The sequence below is a fragment of the Orbicella franksi genome, chromosome 11 (assembly GCF_964199315.1).
Source record: "Orbicella franksi chromosome 11, jaOrbFran1.1, whole genome shotgun sequence".
Lineage (NCBI taxonomy): Eukaryota > Metazoa > Cnidaria > Anthozoa > Scleractinia > Merulinidae > Orbicella > Orbicella franksi.
Genome location: NC_138155.1, coordinates 23,312,945 through 23,332,239, shown reverse-complemented (window position 1 = coordinate 23,332,239; position 19,295 = coordinate 23,312,945). Strand labels below are relative to the sequence as shown.

Here is a 19,295-nt window from a genome sequence, read left to right as displayed (position 1 = left end):
CGGAGAGGAAGTGATTATTACGTTTAAAACTTCCTTTACTAGATATTTCTGTTGACTGTTCATAAATAAAGTTGTCAGCTCACAGCCAGTTCATTCCATTTTGAAACTCGAGCTGAGCTGAGCAGACGAAGGGAAACGCTAAATCCAGTAAATTGTTCAAGAAATGACAACAGCAGGTACCGAGTTTGATTTTTAATTTTTTTATTGACAGAAATGCAGCATATGAGCAATGGAATAATGTATTTTTGTCTCTCTTTGAGGTAATTATATTTTTGCACTTTTTAAAATGTAATTGTGCATTTTTGCTAACAAGCAAGGAACCGATATAAACTAACGATTTGTCGGTTTCACTCCATTCGGTCCAGTTTGATCCAACAATGATGTTTTCAAAATAGCAATTAAGGATATTCAATGGCAAAATTTGAAAAATTTTATGGAGAAGTAGTCGATTAGTTTTTGATATCATCCAAATCTACATTGGCAAAATTTCAAAGCTCATTGTTGAAAGAAATAAGAATTCAGACCAAATACTGTTCGTGGCTATAGAGTTGATCCTACGATCTTGTTTTAAAATAGCAATTAAGGATGTTCACTGGCAAAATTTAAACATTTTATGGAGACATAGTAGATTATTATATATTTTTTTGAATTTATATCTACATTGGCAAAATTTCAAAGCTAATTGCTGAAGGGAATAACAATTCAGAGCAAATATTGTTCGTTGCTAGAAGCAGTTAAACAAATTGAATAGTCTTGTAGTTAATTAATATTAGTTAGTTCTTCGTAAAATAAGTTTGATATAAGACTTTTGAGCCTTAAAAAGGCCAGTCATTTTACTTTCCAGCGATCGCCAGAAGGACTGAATTAGCCATATGTACTGCATATAGAAGTAAAGCACTGATGTGTGGGAGAAAAAAACCAACAGGCTCATGTTTCTTCATGACTTATGTAGACATTAAGTTGAACAGACTCGCAGTTTTCATTTGCCACTTTGTAGTTCTTCGTAAATTAAGTTTGATATAAGACTTTTGAACCTTAAAAAGGCCAGTCGATTTACTTTCCAGAGATCATCAGAAGGAAATTAGGCATACTGCATTTAGAATTGAAGCCAGGATATACGTGGGAGAAAAAAAAAACAACCGATTAACGTTTCTTTGGGATTATTTAAACCATAATGAAGGTGCGGTGAGCCAGTTAACTCACTGTCGATGATCATAAGGTTCCTAGATACCGAGGGATCTTATATCTATAGAATTTCGGAGTTGATAACAGGAAAATAAACGTCATGCATTTATAGTCTTATTCGGTGTGCCTATGGTGAACAGGTGCTGAGCGATTCAGCCGGACAGTTCGAGCAGACATGGTCTAATCCTGCAGGATCAGTTTGTAATGGTCTCTTTGGCAACTGAAGCACGAATTCAGCGCTAGAAATCTTAAGTAGATTATTGTTCTTGTTTTAAACGTTTTTCGACCACCATTTAGTATGACTAAAGTTATCCTTTACTTAATTTAGTCTCTCTTTGACTCCATGATGTCAAATACTGCAGATAACAGACATTCGAGATACACATATATTATTTAAGAGAATTATTCCAAACTATAAAAGAGCACCATTCTAAACATACAACATACAACACTCGCGCTAGCGAGTGAAAATATATTTCGACGTAATGCGTGCAAAGTGAGCCATGTTACTCTTCTTTCTTCCTGTGTTAAAAAAAAAGAGGGAGTCGAAGAACCTTCTCCCAGAAAATTGGGTAAGTTAATTCTATCCTCGAATCCCCCAGTTAATTCCAGTTTTAACATTATTTCGATGTTAACTGATGTAGTAATTAAGCTTTCGTTAAATGGTCATTGTAATACTTAGCGAAATTAATGTTCTAAAGGCGAATGCAAAGCGTTCAGTGCCCCGAGTGAGAGTTAACTATATTATGATGAAATCTTCCCTTAAATTTCTCTGCAATTTTATTATATGCTTCCCTGCATGGGTGTAATCGTTGAAAGGAACACAGTTAAAGACTAGCAATTACGTTTGCGAAAAGACCCAACAGAGTTTCATATATCTGTTCGAAAACAAGCTAATTCAGTGTGCAATTGTGAAATTTCTTGTGTCTTATATAAGTAAGATAACGTACTATTTTTTATGCTTTCATTTTATGCTTAACTATTAGGGTTAGGGTTATGGACGTAATCAGGTGTGGTAAGAAATATTTTGTAAACCCTCGAATCTGCTTCACAGTCCTAGTGAACTTCAAATGTACACAAAATTGGACGGTCCTACTGAGTGCTGGCTAGAAATCTACGACTCTTTTAGGCATAAAGAACAGACTGATATTAAAATTGACTTAGTACAAGTTCAAGTCTGCCCTCGCTAAGCGTACGTGTACTTACGAGCAGCTGTGGAAGCTAAGCGGTTATAAAATGGCTACCTGCCTTCTCTGAAGCGGATTACATGATCCTAAGAATAATTTACGTTTTGTTGATAGAGTAATAGAAAAAATTCTGAGACATGAAAAAGTTTGCTATTGGTAAAGCAAAATGTGAGTGAATGTTTCCTATACAATTTTCGTCTTGTTCTTTAGGTAAACCATATCTTTCAAGGCACTTTAATTAATTCAAGGGCTGTGAGAGGTTTCTCGATTCTCTGCTCGCGAAAAGGAAAAACACTATTTGGACCATTTTTATTTCCAGAAATTTCTAGTAATGATATTAATGATGCTAACTTTATTCAGTAACGCATTTTTTTCCCTCTCTCTCGTTTTTACAAACACCTGTAGATGAAGAAATGGAAATTAACAAGTCAAACAATGCAAGAGGTAAACCTCGATATAAAAACATTATTCATTTGTGGGAGTTTCTGCTGGAACTCCTGGCTAATGAGAACTTTTGTGCCATTATAAGCTGGAGTAGAAGAGAGCAAAATGAGTTCAAGTTAAAAAAACCCAAAGAAGTTGCTAGGCGATGGGGGATTGTGAGACGAAAGAAGGGGATGACCTATGAGAAACTTAGCCGATCATTACGATTTTATTATGGCCAAGGAATTATTCAAAAGGTTAGTGATAAAAAGGCTTTAAAATAAGTACAATACAGTAAAAACTTGCGAGCAAGAACCTAGGTTTGTTCAAGTTAACCTCTATAGGTTCTTATATAAATGGTGTTTATTGTGAAGTTAGGCTTCTTAGGTCAATATAAATTCTTATAAAAATGAGTGTATTATATATAAATTAAAAATACACACTGTAGCTGGTCGAAATGACTATAGAGCTGATTAAAAAGTAGTTGACTGGAAATAAACACACAAGTCAGAATATAGGTTTTTCTAAATTATCTAAAAGTAAACATTTTAATTAAGGTAAGAGAATACAGAACAGTTACATTTCTGTTTTTCCCACTGGGTTTTCTCTGGGCAACAAAATTTACTCTCAAAACGAGGTTTGGAGTAAAATGGCTGGGGAAATCCAAAAGCCGCTTTATCAAAACTAAGCAATTTGTAATTGATATAAAATATTACAATCTATTAGAAACAAATATTCCATTCATAATTCACACACATGTATACAATAAGATGAGGCAATAAAAAAAATTATCAAGTATTAGTAGGTAAATAGCAAAATATACTAATTATAAAAAGAAATTAATAACAATGAATAAAAATGCGAAGTAAATTCAGTGTAGAAACATAAACAGAGTGTAGAATCTGAAATCTCTCATCAGTTTTATTCCACACTTTAGGCCCTAAATTTACCATAGCTTTTTACCTTACCACATGAAAGTACTGCTCAATAGCTTTCATTTGAATCGGGTCACACACTAGGGTTTCATCCACAGACTTAAACGTTAGAACCACTTTGTACAGCATGATAAACAGTACCACATGAAAGTACTGCTCAATAGCTTTCATTTGAAAGCATAGTCACATACTAGAGTTTTATCTACAGACTTATAAGTTAGAACCACCTTGTACAGGATAATAAACAGTACCACATGAAAGTGCTGCTCAATGGCTTTCATTTGATTGGTCACACATTAAGGTTTCATCCACATACTTAAACGTTAGAACCATCTTGTACAGCATAATAAACAGTACCACATGAAAGTACTGCTCAATAGCTTTCATTTGAATCGGGTCACACACTAGGGTTTCATCCACAGACTTAAACGTTAGAACCACCTTGTACAGCATGATAAACAGTACCACATGAAAGTACTGCTCAATAGCTTTCATTTGAAAGCATAGTCACATACTAGAGTTTTATCTACAGACTTATAAGTTAGAACCATCTTGTACAGCATAATAGCTGTTAATCGAATGCCCTCACACTAAGTGTTCATCTGTAGTCTCAACATGTGCAGTTAGTATCTAAGAACCATCCTGTACTGTAAACAGTACCACATGAAAATACTGCTCAGTATAGCTTTCATTTGAATGATTACGCACTTGTGCAGTTTTCCAGAGTACTCTTGAAACTGCTCACTGAACCACCTTCTCCAGCATTAAATGAAAGTACCATTAAATAACTCAGATAACTTCAACGGTAGGATTTCATCCCCAGACTTAAAATAGAATCACCTTGGGCGGGGTTGTAGGTTTGACTGAAACACAGACTATGCATATCTTATTTACCGAGTAAATTAGAACTTGTTCTTGTTGACTTTTTTCGGGTTTTATTTCTTGTGCTCCCGCAGGTTCCTGGCCAAACCTTCACATACAGGTTTGACAAGCTACCTTACAAATATGAGCCAGGAATTACAAGATCTCTTCGTCATGAGCACAAGATGGCTGCAAGCCTCCATGAACAAGAGGAAATTACTCCTGATCAAACTACAACTCAGATAAAACCCAGTTCACCATCTGTCTCTAAACAGACATCATTTCTCCCCACTTGTAGCCCCGGAGAGGATTCCTGGTCACTCGTACCCAAGCCTGCGCTGCCAGTTCGGATGTGTCCTCAGCTGACATCCCAGCTTGTAAACTTGTCCAGTATAACATTACCGACGTCTGTTCAGCCTGCACCTGTTAAACCTGTTTTGAAAACAGGCTTACATGAGTCTTCTGCTAAGTCTATTCCTGTGTCTGTAATTAAAAGAGTACAAACTGACCCAAACGATATCTGTTTCAACGCCACTATAACTAATAGTTCAGTTTGTATTGCAGTCGAACCTCCACCAAACATAACTCTCTACAATACCCACAATATTGATAGTTGAAAAAATAGTTGTTATCATTCGATCACAAAGTCATGTGTCGTCTATTATTTATCAAACTCCTTCTTATAAAAAGGTTTGCTAATCACTGTCCATTTGTAAAAATAAAATAAATAAATCACCTTTTCAAGTGTTAAAGCTTTTAGCACTACTTTGCTAATTGGGGGACACTGAAACAATCAAACAAATATTGTAAATTAAACAGAAACTTGTTAAAACTCTCAACTGGCGGGAGGATGACCAGTTGGTTATTTACAAAGCGTGGAGGAGCTGAATCTGGGACAACCAAACACAAATCCATCTAGTGGCAGGGAGGGGGCTTTGAACTCGGGAACCTCAGGATCACAAATACAGTGCTCTTAACCATTGGGCCACGCTGTCTCCTGCAGAAGGTTCTCCCACAGTGGTTTTTCACTGATTATATTCCGCCCTAATCAATTTGAACATTAAGACTGCTTTAGAGTTACTGTTCTTAAATGTACAGTATGCCTTCAAATCCTAGAACTGCATTCAATTTAATATGACGTTAATATGTATGAACTGTAAAAGTTTTATCCATCAGTCATTTATATTTTTCCCTATTATCTAAATGCAAACTTTAAATGGATCTGCATTAAGTAATTTTCAACTGACAACATGCAATATTTTGAATTGTCAACCTTCAAAGCCTTGTCTTACAAAGATGTCGTCCGGGGGGGGGGGGGTACTCTACAAAGTTCTATGCGGAGAGGCTCTGCCCAGAGGTCCAAACCCCTAGCCTTTTGTATACCATTTCGGCGACAGAAAAGCTAACCCTTTCATTGAAGGTCCTACCTTTCATTGAAAAAAGGTATCCCTATCACCTAGCTGCTTAACTATGAACATTGCACTGATCTCTTTTCTAAACCCTTAAAATTCAGTTAATGATATAGCCATAAGGTATCTAAATGACAGATTTCCCCACCCTTTCATATACCTCAGCTTGCAAAATCCCTTCCCTTTTATATACCTGAGGCCTGAAAAGGTACCTCTTTCCGGCGGAGCCGCCCCGGCCGTATAAACCATTACAGGGAGTACCCCACGGGATGCAGTTCCAAATGTATTTTTAAAAACATGCTCTCAACCCTCACTAAGTACAATATCATTGAGATCTGATATTTTGATATATCAACCGTCAAATTTCTTCCTATTTCACCTTAGTACCAACTATGTGTAGATGTTTTTTTTTTTTTTTAAAAATAATGCTCTCAAAACGCATTAACTGTTGTTTGTATTTCAAAAAATCATCTCAGTTTAGGATCTGTGGCTAAGGTACTTTTCATCAAAAGCAGTTAAAATCAGTTAACTTACAAGAGTGACCAAAACCTGATTTATCCTTATAATATCAATATATTGTCAGGCAAGCAGGCGTAAGGATAAAGAAATTTGTCAAATATTGGAGATTGTAATGACGAACTAACGAGTTCTCAGAACCAGCAGATAAAGCAATGTGCAGTGACAATCGATAACGGTAACAAAAGTTATTTTAAATTGTGGGCGATGCAAGAAATTATAACGTGCATAACTATAATACTTGCAGAAGGACAGATTTGCTCCTACCCAAACCCAAACTTAGCCTTGCAAAACGAACCTTTAGATATTCGGGCTCAGCTTTTTTTTAACCTCTTACCCCGTAGCATTCAAAACGCCGAGTCACTTTCTTCTTTCAAAGTTTCAATTGACGTCTACAATTTTTAAATTATATAGGAAATAGATTTTTATAAATTATTACATGCTTCTTTATACTCTGTACTTTTAATTATTACTTGTATTTTTTAAATTATCACGATGTCTTGTATTTTTAATTATTATATTTTTAGTCCAGGGCCCCTCTGGATATCAGCCTCGTCGCTGAATGGGCCACCCTGGCTAAATAAAGTTTACCTTTACCTTTACCTTTATTTATTTTGAAGATATTCTGATGGATTGCAGTATAAAACGCTCACCTTTTATATATTTTTAAGCCAAAAATCAAGAACAATTTTTACTTTCAAGAGCAACACGCGCGTGATTGTGTTCTATCAGCGAGTAGTAGAATTCCACTAGTATACTGATGCCAATGCTGCAATCTGATTGGCTGAGCTACTCGTATACTATCAGCCATTAGAGTGCAATGGCCGGAGGTCGTCTACCAAATGGCGTCATTTTTTCGTTTTTAACGAAGTTTTGAACGAACATTTCGATGCAGATGGATAAATAAATCCCTGAAAAGACTAAAAGAAGACACATTAATGGTTTCTTGACTTTAAAAATCTTGAAATTATTGAAAAAAATGATGTCGCGCGCACACAACTTCAATTTCAAATGACAATTCAATCAGAGCGATCTTTCTAAGGCACAAAGTTTAATAATACGTCGAGAAGTAATTGGAAACCGTTATTTGAAGTATGTTTCTGTTAGAATTCTACTAAAACAATTAGATTATTCGCTCTCGATTTCCATGAAGGGATAGTTGATAATCTAATTGTCAAATAGACAACAAAGGAAGAACCAATCAGATTCGACTATTTTCAGTAGAACACGCAGAGAGTTTACTAACACAAAACTTTCTTAAAACAAGAAGTTTTGGTTAGGTACCTCCTTTGAAACAAACCAATGCTCAATACAGTCAAGTGAGACGTTGATGAAATCACAAAGAAATGTTTAACAACGATGCTCAATTTGTAGAATTGAAAGTTTATCGAAGTGTATTTACTGAAGGCAGATAAATCACTGAAAAAAATAAAAAAAACAAAAACAAATGTTGACACAGAAAATAACATTGCAGGACCCCCATTAAGTCTCCCGTGTAACGGTACCGATGGAATCAATTAAACGACTGAATAAGCGATGACTGTTTTATTTTATCACATTATCTTTATATATACCGTATATACATACATTTCTTTAGTTTTGTTTTTACCTATGTCATAACACCTCCTTTCCCCTCGCCCAAGGGAGTAGGGGGGGGGGGTACTTCATATTTAGCTATGTAGGCGGAAGTAGGTATGTCCCAAAGCCCTGAATGGATGATTCTGTCTGAAATTAACCCATAGATATCATATATAATTATATATGGCTATTTTGGTCTGAACCCGAGTTTGATTTCGTGGGTTGTACAGCGATTAGAATGTGAACAGTCAGCTGTGAAAACTGGTCTGGAAATGACGTTTTCTGCCCTCTGTCTGAAACCAGGGGTCCGTTTCTCGAAAACCCCGGAATCTTTTCGTGCCCGAAAAGCCATTTTTAGTTCATCGGTATTTAAAGACAGAGAGGAGTATACGCCTGAAAATTCTTGTATGAAGAGAACCTCTGTTAGTATTAAGAATATATGATTGAAACAGCTCTGTAGTCAAAAGGTTTGGGATTTTGCTACGGCATTTCGGGTGCGAAAACTTTTTGGGACCTTCCGAGAAACGGGTCCCAAGAGATCACAAACCGGGAAGCACACTGCCCCCACCCCCCTCCCCCTCCAGGAAAGCAAAAAGGTGTACGTAAGACGAACAACTTTTCTCGCATTTTTTTTACGAGATGTAGTGATTTACCGTTTGTCGAAAAAATTATTTTTAAGTAAAATTCATCGCATTCCGAGTGTCACGGTTTCCTGTCGTTACATGTGAAAATCCACCCAGCTTACTACGCAGGCACTCAATCTTCTTTTCAGATTGCATGACGAGCTCAAAGCAATTCTGCGCAGGAGGCCTTCGTATGAAAGGAAACCTTTCTACAACAAAGTCACAGTCATACAGTCACTGAAATAAGTACAAAATGACAAATGTATACCGAGTTTCTTATTTAACTTATACTTAAACAAATGGGAAGAAAAAGATGTGAACCTTTGGTTATTGTTAAACAAATCTAGTTATTACTTCAACGGGGACGGAGGTTGGATCATGGAGCATGCGCACACCGTAAACTGATGACCCGAGACATCTACAAGGTGGAAACATTATCTGGCTGCGGCACATCGTTTGCGCATGGCTTCGTGGAATACATTCATGGCAACCGAAACGTTGGTTCGTGGGCGCGCTTCGTGAATGAACACAAGGTTGGCTCATAACTGGCCAGCGTGTTGTCATGGAAACCTGGTTTGGAATAATATCTGGTTGATCCGGTTTGGGGCTTTCCTCCGCAGGGATTGGCCACGGCCAATTGTACCTGACAGGCTTGTACGCATAAGGAAGCTTGTCAAATTTATAAACCAGTCTTTGGCCTTGCACCTAGCGACAAAAAAGGACAGAAGATTACTTCAAAACAAAATACACACATACATACTTACATACACACATGATTTTATGTTGTCTCTAATTTATAGAGTAGCTATAACGTTGCTAATATAAAAACAACAAGTATTACTATTAACCATTATGTTTGTCTGCATTATAAAAACCTAACTAGTGTAGTAATCATGCAGCAATTATGCCTGAAAGGAGAATGTTTTCACGTAATATACCAAACACGAGAGACAGCGTTGCAACGGGACATCCAAACACCGAGAAGAGAGTTGAAAATACGACGCGCAGAGGAGTCTTTTTGACGAAATTCGAGATGTTTGGATAGCCGATGAAACAGTGTCTCGAGTGTTTGATATATCTTCTCAGTCAAAACAAAAACTAAGGAGTAAACGGAGAAGTAGAGTCGCTCGTATGCAGACTGTTATCCACACCTCCTTCACGGTGGTGATTTTCTTTGTTTTAACTTGATGAACTTGAACTTGATGAGTTTGAGAAGAGACGTTTAAAATCAGTTAACGTTGGCTCCGTTCTAAGAGTTCCAAGTTTTGCATGCAAAATACTTAAAAGAGTGAAGACCATAAGAAGTGGAAGCAGGTTTACAGAATGAAATCTAAAATCAAAAGCTAAAACAAAGCTAAAATCAAATCAGTTGCGAAATGGAAGAAGAGGCATAGAAAATAATTAAAATGAGCTGAAATTTCGACTGTTAGCTGGAAATTCGCCGAATATTTGACTGTGAACTGAGATTTCAGCACTCCTAATTAGACCCCCTCCAAAACTTCGACGGCTGTCGCAGGCTCAAAAACGTTATTTTTAAAGACATTCGGATGAAGAAATTCTTTACTTAGACAACAGACAGTTGGGTAAGCAACCTGGGCCGGGAGTTCCGCTTGCAAATAGTACCTTTTTCAAACTGAAGGCATATGAAATGGCAGAGATTTCACGAATTGAGGGATGGAAGAGCGTGGGGAAATCCGTAAGGTTCCAAAACAGACAAATGTTTCGCGATTCGATGAATCAGCCTGTTGATTCAACTTATGCATGATTTATGCAGCGGCTACCATCGGTGTGATAATTAATCAGGTTTGAAATGCTTTTCTACTTTATCTTCTTAGGCCATAAATCTTCTGCGGGACAGTTTTTGTCTGTCCGCAATCTACTTATCGTGAAAACAATATGATATTCTGGATTTTGCTTATTGTTCACAGTCACGCGTTTTGCATGTGACATTCACCATTCCGACATTTGGATTTGAATTTCATCTGCGGTCAGTACATATCATGTCCATTTTGTAGACAATCGGCGATCGTGCTGGTTGTTCTATTTTTTTGGCTGCCACACCGTGCTGACGAGACCCAACCGGGTCAAAACAGCTGTCCACGATCGCAATTGTTGGCTTTCAATTTGGACTCTATTGAGTCGTTGTTGCGTTTATCAGACGCGTAATTTTTCTACTTAGAAATCAGCCTTGCGTCATTGCTATTTTATCTTCTGTATTTTATGAAATTTCTAAATGGCTCTAGGCCATTTTGTTTTTAATCCTTAGGTTTTGTCATTCTTTAAGGTAGGTGTCCTTTATTAGTAGAGGGTTATCCCTCGGCCAAAGCAACTGACACATTAATTAAGTGTTATTATATTATAATAATTATTATCTAAGTATCTCAAGGGGCTATTCAAGTGAAACGTTTAGGAAAGGAGAGTAGTCTTTCAACTTTACATGCATGCAACTGTGTCAAAAGAAATCATTGATCCATGGAGGGTGTATGGAACAGTTAACTTTTTCTATGAAAAATAACAAAAGAAAGGGCGAGGGTTTGGAACTCACGACAAAGCCTCCTCATGAATACCTGTGTGTTAACTTCCCCCCCCCCCCTCCTCCTCCCTGCTGGGGTAAAAAATTGTCTCCCACCATGCAGAGCCTGTCAACTAGAACCTGATGATGAATTATGTGAGACACTATCCCTCCGGCTCCAATCACGAGAACTTCTAGGAATATAAATCGCTAGAAAAGAATTGTAGGGGGAAGGGGGAAACAACCTGTGATGTACAAGCATACTATTCGGGGGTGGGGAGTGAAACATTAACGATGTTTACCCTGTAATCTCTAGACTCTTGTGCGGAGAAACTAGATACTACAAAGTTTAACTTTCTAATTGCTCACCTTTTTAATAATGCCTTTCTGGTAGTAGTATCTCAGTGCCCGACTCAGTTTATCATAATTCATTCCAGCTCGCTGTTTCAACCTGCCCCACCTCCGCGCCACTTCCTCCTGCCTCTTGATTTTGAACTCTCCTTCTTCTTTCCTAGTCCATGAAATTAACGGGATGTATCTTTCGTCCTCAAGAAGCTCTAGTAAAAACTCCCACAGATGTATTGTGTTTTTGTACCGGGTTTGCTTCTGTTCCTTCTTGGAATTCTTCTGTTCTGTGTGTTCTGTATTTATAGAATTAGAGAAAAACAAAATAAATAAACAGGGGTCGATCTAGGATTTTTCAAGGAGCGTTGGCTGGTACCTTGGGGTTGCAGAATCAATGAGGCAAATTCTTTCACAGCAGTTGATTCATTCAGTTTACTAGGAAGGAACCAGAACGGGGGGGGGGGGGGTCAGGAGGTTCCGTCGAAGCCCCTAATTTTTTAAAAAAAATGAGAAATTATAACACACTGACTTGACCTTAGAATGTCGTAAGTCCCATTTCCGAGGACCTCAATTTTAAAAATTTTCTGGAGGAGGGGACTGCCTTCGGTGGTCCGTATCTTAAATCCCCGTCTCTATTATCCTGTACCCGCCCCAGGTTTTGAAATAATGACAAGTACAAATCATGAATTCGCAGTTAAGACTGAACCACTTCCCGTCCGAATTCTGTTAAAGATTTTATTCTGAGTTCTGTTTCTCTAGACAGGCAGTAATCTCCCAGAGTTTCTTTGTCAGTTGACTGACATTTCTGGGAAAGCCTCAGGGACTAATTTATGGGCTACCACCTTCATTCTCAAATTTCATGGACAGTAAAAAGCTCGAAGAGTGACCAATATCAGCCTTGAGGCCTACAGCTTAATGTTACCTTTTCAGTTTTTGACAAATTGAACTGACAAGTTTTGAATGCCCATTTAGTTACACCAGTGATAGCAGACGGACACGTTTGTGCATCAAAAAGACAAGAAAGCGCTTTAGAGTCTACTTGCTGACAAATGAAACGTCTGCAGTACTCAGCGTTCGACGAGAAGGGTGCTTGTGTTAATTAAAGTGCACCTAACCCCCAAATTTTTTTTCCGCTAAAACGAATCTACATGTTATTTGAAATTCTTCTACGAACAAATTTTGGATTCGGTTAAATCCTCGATTTTCTGTGCCCCGACGAAATCTCGAAAATAGCCCCAAAACACCGTCATTTTGTTTCACGACCGAGTTTGAGGAGAATGGGTCCAGCGGCTGTTGTGACGTCTACCCAGGAAGGTCGAATATCTCACGACCTCTCATTTCCTTCAGGATGGAGCAATACACATTCGAAAAGTGTACAGAAGTGCCTTCCAGAAGTGCTATCGGCTGTTGCAGTAATATCCCAGACCTAAAAAAAGATATGCTGTACAATTTACTGGCGATGATCGGTCAATGGTACAATAAAGACATAAACGATGGTTGATTTTGTTGAACCGAAACGAGCGAACTGAGTCTGTGAGAACCATTGAGGGATTCTCACTGGAATTTGTTCCGCAGTCTTTCAAACGCTATTTTCAAAATTTTCTGCTTAAAGCCAACCAGCAATTTTTCGAAATACTACCGACAACCTATATCTTCCAATCCCGCAGTATTTATAACATAGCCGGCAAAGTTGAGTGATCAATCAAGAAGCGTTACGACCAAATATACTGATATGTAAATAGGTCGCAACTGTACGCCGCCAACCAACACTTATTTTTCTTTCGATTTAGATAAAAGTCGAAGATTAATCCTTTGGAATTACATGATAACAAAACTGTTACACTCACAGAATGTTTCGAAGGTTTGGAAATCGGCAGTGCGACAAACATTCTATGCAATAGTGTCGAAAATATGACCGCGTAACATTCATGTCTGCGGACCGCTCAGGGAACACATCCTTTTTGCTTATCCGACGAATTTCACTGCAAACTTTGAAAAAAATTTACACTGGTTATTTGGAGTTAAGACTTAAAACGTGTGAAATCGGTAATAGTATGAAATGTTTCCTTCCCAATTTCGCCTTGCTTCCCGCAGCTTCAAAAATACAGGTCCAAACAATTCTACGATTTTCAATCGATCGAAGCCAGTCCTTTGGAGGTCATCAAGTCTCGAAAACTGCAACACTTACGTCGCTCCTATTAACATGAAGCATTCCAGAAAGTAAAACACAAACTGGATTTAACAGAACAACCATACCATGACAACATACATTTAGGTGACGAAATTACCATCCAAAGCAGTCCTTGAGTTTTCATACCTGCTTTTCGTTTGCCTGCTCCTCTACTTCGTATCTAGCTTTCCATTCCTAATATACAAACAGCTTGTCCGCAAAGAAGTCTTCCCCGTCGTCGCTTGAAATATTGCAAATTGTTCTCAAAGCTCTAAGCAGTGAGTTCACGGTTGTCGAACGTGCTCGATCGAAGTTTATTTCGGTGTCTTCCGAATTGAAACCTAACTCTGACTCCAGTGACGAAAAAGAAATGATTCTGGAACGAAACTTGGACGTTTTAGTCCCAAGATGTATTGGAACGATCAGGTTCTCCATTCTCTCGAGCAAATACAGAGAGCTGACTGAGGCGCCATTGTGTTTGGTTCCAGGTAGACGTCATCAGCAACCGCCGCCCCAGACTCCCTAAAACGCGGTCGTAACACTTCAGGCGCGACTTTGAAAGGGCATAGAAAATCGAGGATTCAACCAAATTCAAAAATTTTTTTCGCCCAAAATGCTTCGAATAACAAGTGGATTCGTTTTAGCGAAAAAAAATTTTTGGGGTTAGGTGCACTTTAATTTTTGTAACGATGTCTTCCATTATTCGTCCAACGATACCGTATACTTTGAGTGCAGGCTTCTAGTCTACAACTCCTTGGCACCTAACGTTTATTGTACACAGATAATGGCTTTTCCACGTGTAGCAGGTATTTCGAGCCACATGGTCGCGAGCGCCTCATGGTTTTTGGTAGGGATGAATTTCACGCAAATAAAGGTCGATAGAAAATTACAATGAAGGGAACATTTGTGCCACGAGTCTTACGCAAACTTAAGAGAAAAAACAAATTACAGTCTTGGAAAACTGAAGCAAATACTCGTTTCTGAATAGTGATATATATATTTTTTTTTACCTTGTTTTTTTTTTGTTTCTTTTATCGAGAGTGCAAAGCAAAAATACACAAGTTTACGGTTTTTTATTGTGAACCCATGCCTTACTCATCTCAAAGTGACTCCCAAATGCGCCAAACTTTTAGAATAAAGCTCAGTAACTTTAACCAGGCATGCAGGTAAAAATTTACTTTTTCAAACTGCCACTGATTAAACTTTCTCCAGCTCGAAAGTTCCATTCCCCTTAAGCTGCAACGATAGTAGTTCTGCGCCAGAATTAGCTGGTGGTGCATGAAAATAACGCCTCCTGGTTGAACAATTTTCCTTATTTCTTGGACAATGTGAGTACTTTAACACGTTGTGGAACTTTGAACCCAATTATCCATAGTTTAATATGACTAGTAGAATGCAAATGGATATGTTAGGATGAGCAATCTTTGTCTCAATTGTGTGAAATGGGGTTTTTAAATACCTGCAAAAGCCTTACTCAACACAATCTTAAACGAGGTATTTAACAAAATGGCAATTTTTTAACCTTTGTGTTCGTAACCTGTCTTAATTCTTAATACTCGTAATTACCCTTGTTTATTCTCGCTTTGTTATCTCTTCTTTAATTTGCTGTTTACCCACCTTAAAAACTATGTTTTAAGATTTCCTCTAATTTGGAAGTAATTTTGCACTGTATAATGATTTACAATTTCATGATAGCTTCTTATCTCAATGAGGCTGAGCTTAAACTGACATTGAGCCTTTCCAATAGCGATGATTTTCGTGTTTCGCCACCCTTGTCTGCTTGTCAATGTATCAATGTATCAATTGATGTTTATCGACATTTGGAATGAAGCGCAATTCCTAAACCTGCATTGCAGTATAAGCTGCTACTAAAAGCATTTGTAAAACCACAGTCTAAGATTGTGGTTTGTTTTAAAAAACATAACAAAACTTTATAAAATTGTCCCGTAGTTATTCCGAATAATGCCAAACCCCTATGCACTCGGGCTAAATTGGAAAGCCAGAGACCGTCCCTGAAAATATCAATTTATTTCGAATCTAGACCGTCTTGGAAGCCAAAAATCAATTTTGTCGGTCCCTCGTCAGTATATTGAATTTGAAGGAAAAGCCAAAAAGTCTAGAGAGAAACAGCCGGAGAATTAAAGTGATCACGCAAGAAAAAAATAGATGCTTTCTAAATAGATGAGTTTCTGAGCTTGTTTCCAGCGGATAATTGAAAGCTATCTAAAACCTCCAATGGAAATGAAAATTGCTTCGATAACTTGAAAGTTCGAGATATCGAGGGTAAATTTACAATCACGAAACAAATCAGTTCTGAAGTTCGAGTCGGTTCGACTTGTAACAAATTGGTAGGTTCGATCGAGAAATAGTTTGCAAAATTGGTTCCTTTTGCAGTAGACTACTCGAACAAGTGAACAGTTCAACCACACGGCAACAACCAGTACTTATGCTGTAAAAAGCTAGTTACAGTACGTGGACTTATATCACTAATTGTGAGACTCGTGTTCTGTGGACCTTCTTGAGGACTGCACTATCCAGAAGCGCGTGATTGCGGTTTAGATCCGGCAGCACATGACTGAATTTAATCTACAATTTACGTAAGTGTACCAGCTGACTAAGAAGTTACAGCTTTCAATTTCCCTATAATTCTTCGTAGATTAGCGACAATACGCTATTTTCAGATCCATCGACCTTAGCTAACATAACGAAGTCTTAACTTAGTATTGGAAACTTTGTGTCACGAAACACTAAGGTCTACAACAACTTCAATTTCTTCTCTGTTGTTCAAAGTTCTCAAGAGTTCGAGAGTACTGCTGAGGTTAATATTTGTCATTGAACGTCAAAAACCGTTTCGTAAAAGCAAGTACATAGCTATGTGTTTTTTTTCTCAGTCATAGCCCTCAGGTTCAAGCAGCTGGTGTGAGTTTTATTGTGTCGATGAGTGTAATTTCGATAGTAATGATCAAACTGCCATTTGTAATGCTGGAGTGGAGGTGAGTTAGTTTTACAGGATCAGAAAGGGTTTACCTGAGAGCTGAGAAATTTGTCAAAATTTAACCATGTCAGCTGAGAAATAAGGCGTTCTGTTTAACTTAGTGCTGATAGATGAGTTCTACAAAATATTTCCGCACTTGCCTTGAATGGGTGAACATTTTCTCTGATAGGTAAGAAATCCTCGAGATTCAGTTAACTGATTGCCGAGATTACAGCTAGTATCCCCATTCTCTGCAGACTCATGCATAAACTTGGCCGAAAGAATTGAAAAATCACCTTGCTGTGTTCAACAGATGGCGTGATTGCTAAAGTCAGATAATTCTTAATTACTTTACTGACAACTATACAGTCATCAAACTTCTTGCTCGAGGCGCCTCACCTGACATCTCTGTAGTAAACTGACAACTATATGATTCCCTTTGAGTGTTGCACGTCTTCAACACAGCCAAGTTTCTTGCTTCACTGATTAACTAAAGGCACCTGGAATTAAAATACAGTTTTTAACTTAAGCCTTTTGTTTCATGCCATGAATAAAAGATAACTGTGACAATAGTGTTTTAGCAGAGGCGGTATTCCCGCAGGGAAGCTGTGAGCGATGCAAATTATTACATCATTAAACTGTACCTTTGATGCTTAATTCGTGTTTAAGCATTTAACTTAACTGCTGGATAAGAGACAAAAGTAACAAATTTAAACACACGAGTGTCAGTTGTGTCTGAAATAATAAAAAAGGGCGACACTTAATGAAAGCATGCAGTGAAATGATGAATCAGCGTGTATAGTTAGTTATGCAGTCGATTGAGCTCGTCGGGACATAGAATTGCGAGCGGTTTTCTCTTACGGCATAATAAATAAGCTTCTTTTTTGCAGGTCGTCATCCAGATGGTAGAATGGACATAGTTTGATCACTTGCTGGAAAATTTCTTTTGCCTTACTGAAAGTTTTCCTTCGTCGTTGAGCACGTACAAGAGACCACCCGTCTACGCGCGGTATTTACAAACAAACTAAGTTAGAGTTTCGCGCCAATTAGCTCAAAACATTTCACGACGGTGAATCAACAGACAGGGCACCCGTACCTTAAAAAACCTGGTACTTACTTGCCTGTAAGATAGTTTTCAAAACCCCACGCTTATTGACTACGTTTCCGCCACGCTATACAAAGTACGCAGTAAGGCTTTTTAGATCGATATCGCCTGACCGCATAAGAATAGTGTGGCCTATATAAAATTTCCTCATTTACTGGTGCATGGCGTCGGACGTGACCCGATGTACTTCCGCTAGGCCGTGAGGTTAAATACGGTGATATAAAGTTTCCCAGCTAGAAAACAAGCTTAAAGTGTTTATAAATTACATATAAACATCCCATATTTTTATCATTTTAGTTACTTCCACAATGCACAACAGTTTGTTTATGAAGTTAATTAGTACAGGCATCTCTGATAAATGCATAGCTCTCCTTCATGTAAGATAACTTCCAAAACCCACCGTCTTCCGATGTGTCATAATAAAAGAGTCCTAACTTAAAATTTTGTTTTATTTTATAAGAAATGACATATTCAAGAGTTAATGCTATGCTGCACGGACTAGTTCAAACCGTCACCAACCTATTTTTGGCAACTTTTTCTGATCCGGTGAAGCTTCCAGGAACTCGTTTGACCGGTTTTTTTTTTTGTAAGATGAATTCATATTTCCAAATTTTTACCCTTCAGTTTAATTCTCGTACGTACGCCTAGGAATTTAACAGGAAGTTTAGAAAGGTTACAAGACTTTTCCCGAAGCTCTGATATCGCCGGATATCTACGACACATACACAATACGATACTTCCGATGTTGCTATCTTATTTCATGGCACGTGTGTAAATTTACTTTATGTTTACAAATAATTTAATGGATTGTGCTAATATTTATCTTCTGCATGGCCAAGCCTGGACGTGCTAAGTGTTCGTGTAAAACTGAGTAAAGCATCTCTAAATTGATTTGGCAACATGTTGAAAAACAAACCTGACTGGACTCGGTTGATAGCGTTCTGTTGAACAGTTACATAAGGTCTATAGTCAGCATAAGGTTTGACCCACAAGACTAAAGCAATGCTATAGAACCTCATTGAACAGCGTAGTAAACAGTACCACATGATAGTACTGCTGAATAGCTTTCATCTGAATGGCCACACACTAGGGTTTCACTGACCCACAGATTAAAAAGTTTGAACTACCTTTGGCAAAAATATCTCTCCTAGTTCAAGTATTTATCTTTTAGTTTTCAGTTTCTAACACCACTTTTGAACCAAGTTATTTAGTTTTACATCTGAAGGGCCGTGCCCTGACATACGAATTAAATAATGGTCTTAAAATTAAATTATTAAAGGCTTGAAACTTAACAGAAACGAAAAGCTATACTTAGAAAGCAAAAAGCGATGTAGAATGTCGAATCAGCGACAAGATTAAGGCGGATTGAGTTTAGCTAATTAGCGGCCGGAATGAACTGTCATGCCAACAGTTTTCCCTGCATGAGTAACACTTTTTTCATTGATAGCTGAGGCCCCGTCCGCGCTACAAGG

At 37.9% G+C, this 19,295-nt stretch overlaps 2 protein-coding genes across 5 annotated transcripts; one reads left to right on the top strand and one right to left on the bottom strand.

The window, feature by feature from the left end:
• LOC145502548 (uncharacterized) lies at nt 1-6,413 on the top strand. Its single transcript, XM_081481874.1, has 3 exons — nt 1-176; nt 2,778-3,052; nt 4,687-6,413. The coding sequence occupies exons 1-3, from the start codon at nt 164-166 to the stop codon at nt 5,206-5,208; spliced, it is 810 nt and encodes a 269-aa protein (XP_081338000.1). The 5' UTR covers nt 1-163; the 3' UTR covers nt 5,209-6,413.
• Nucleotides 6,414-7,024: 611 nt separating this feature from the next.
• LOC145502550 (ETS-related transcription factor Elf-1-like) lies at nt 7,025-18,232 on the bottom strand. Of its 4 annotated transcripts, none has more exons than XM_081481876.1 (4): nt 17,815-18,232; nt 17,118-17,218; nt 11,599-11,870; nt 7,025-9,422 (listed from the first exon to the last, which is right to left on the bottom strand). In XM_081481876.1, the coding sequence occupies exons 2-4, from the start codon at nt 17,122-17,124 to the stop codon at nt 9,051-9,053; spliced, it is 651 nt and encodes a 216-aa protein (XP_081338002.1). In that variant the 5' UTR covers nt 17,125-17,218; nt 17,815-18,232; the 3' UTR covers nt 7,025-9,050. The 4 variants fall into 4 exon arrangements, with proteins under 4 accessions (XP_081338002.1, XP_081338001.1, XP_081338003.1 ...); XM_081481875.1 differs by having other exon boundaries at nt 17,836-18,232; XM_081481877.1 differs by having other exon boundaries at nt 17,840-18,232.
• Nucleotides 18,233-19,295: the final 1,063 nt, after the last annotated feature.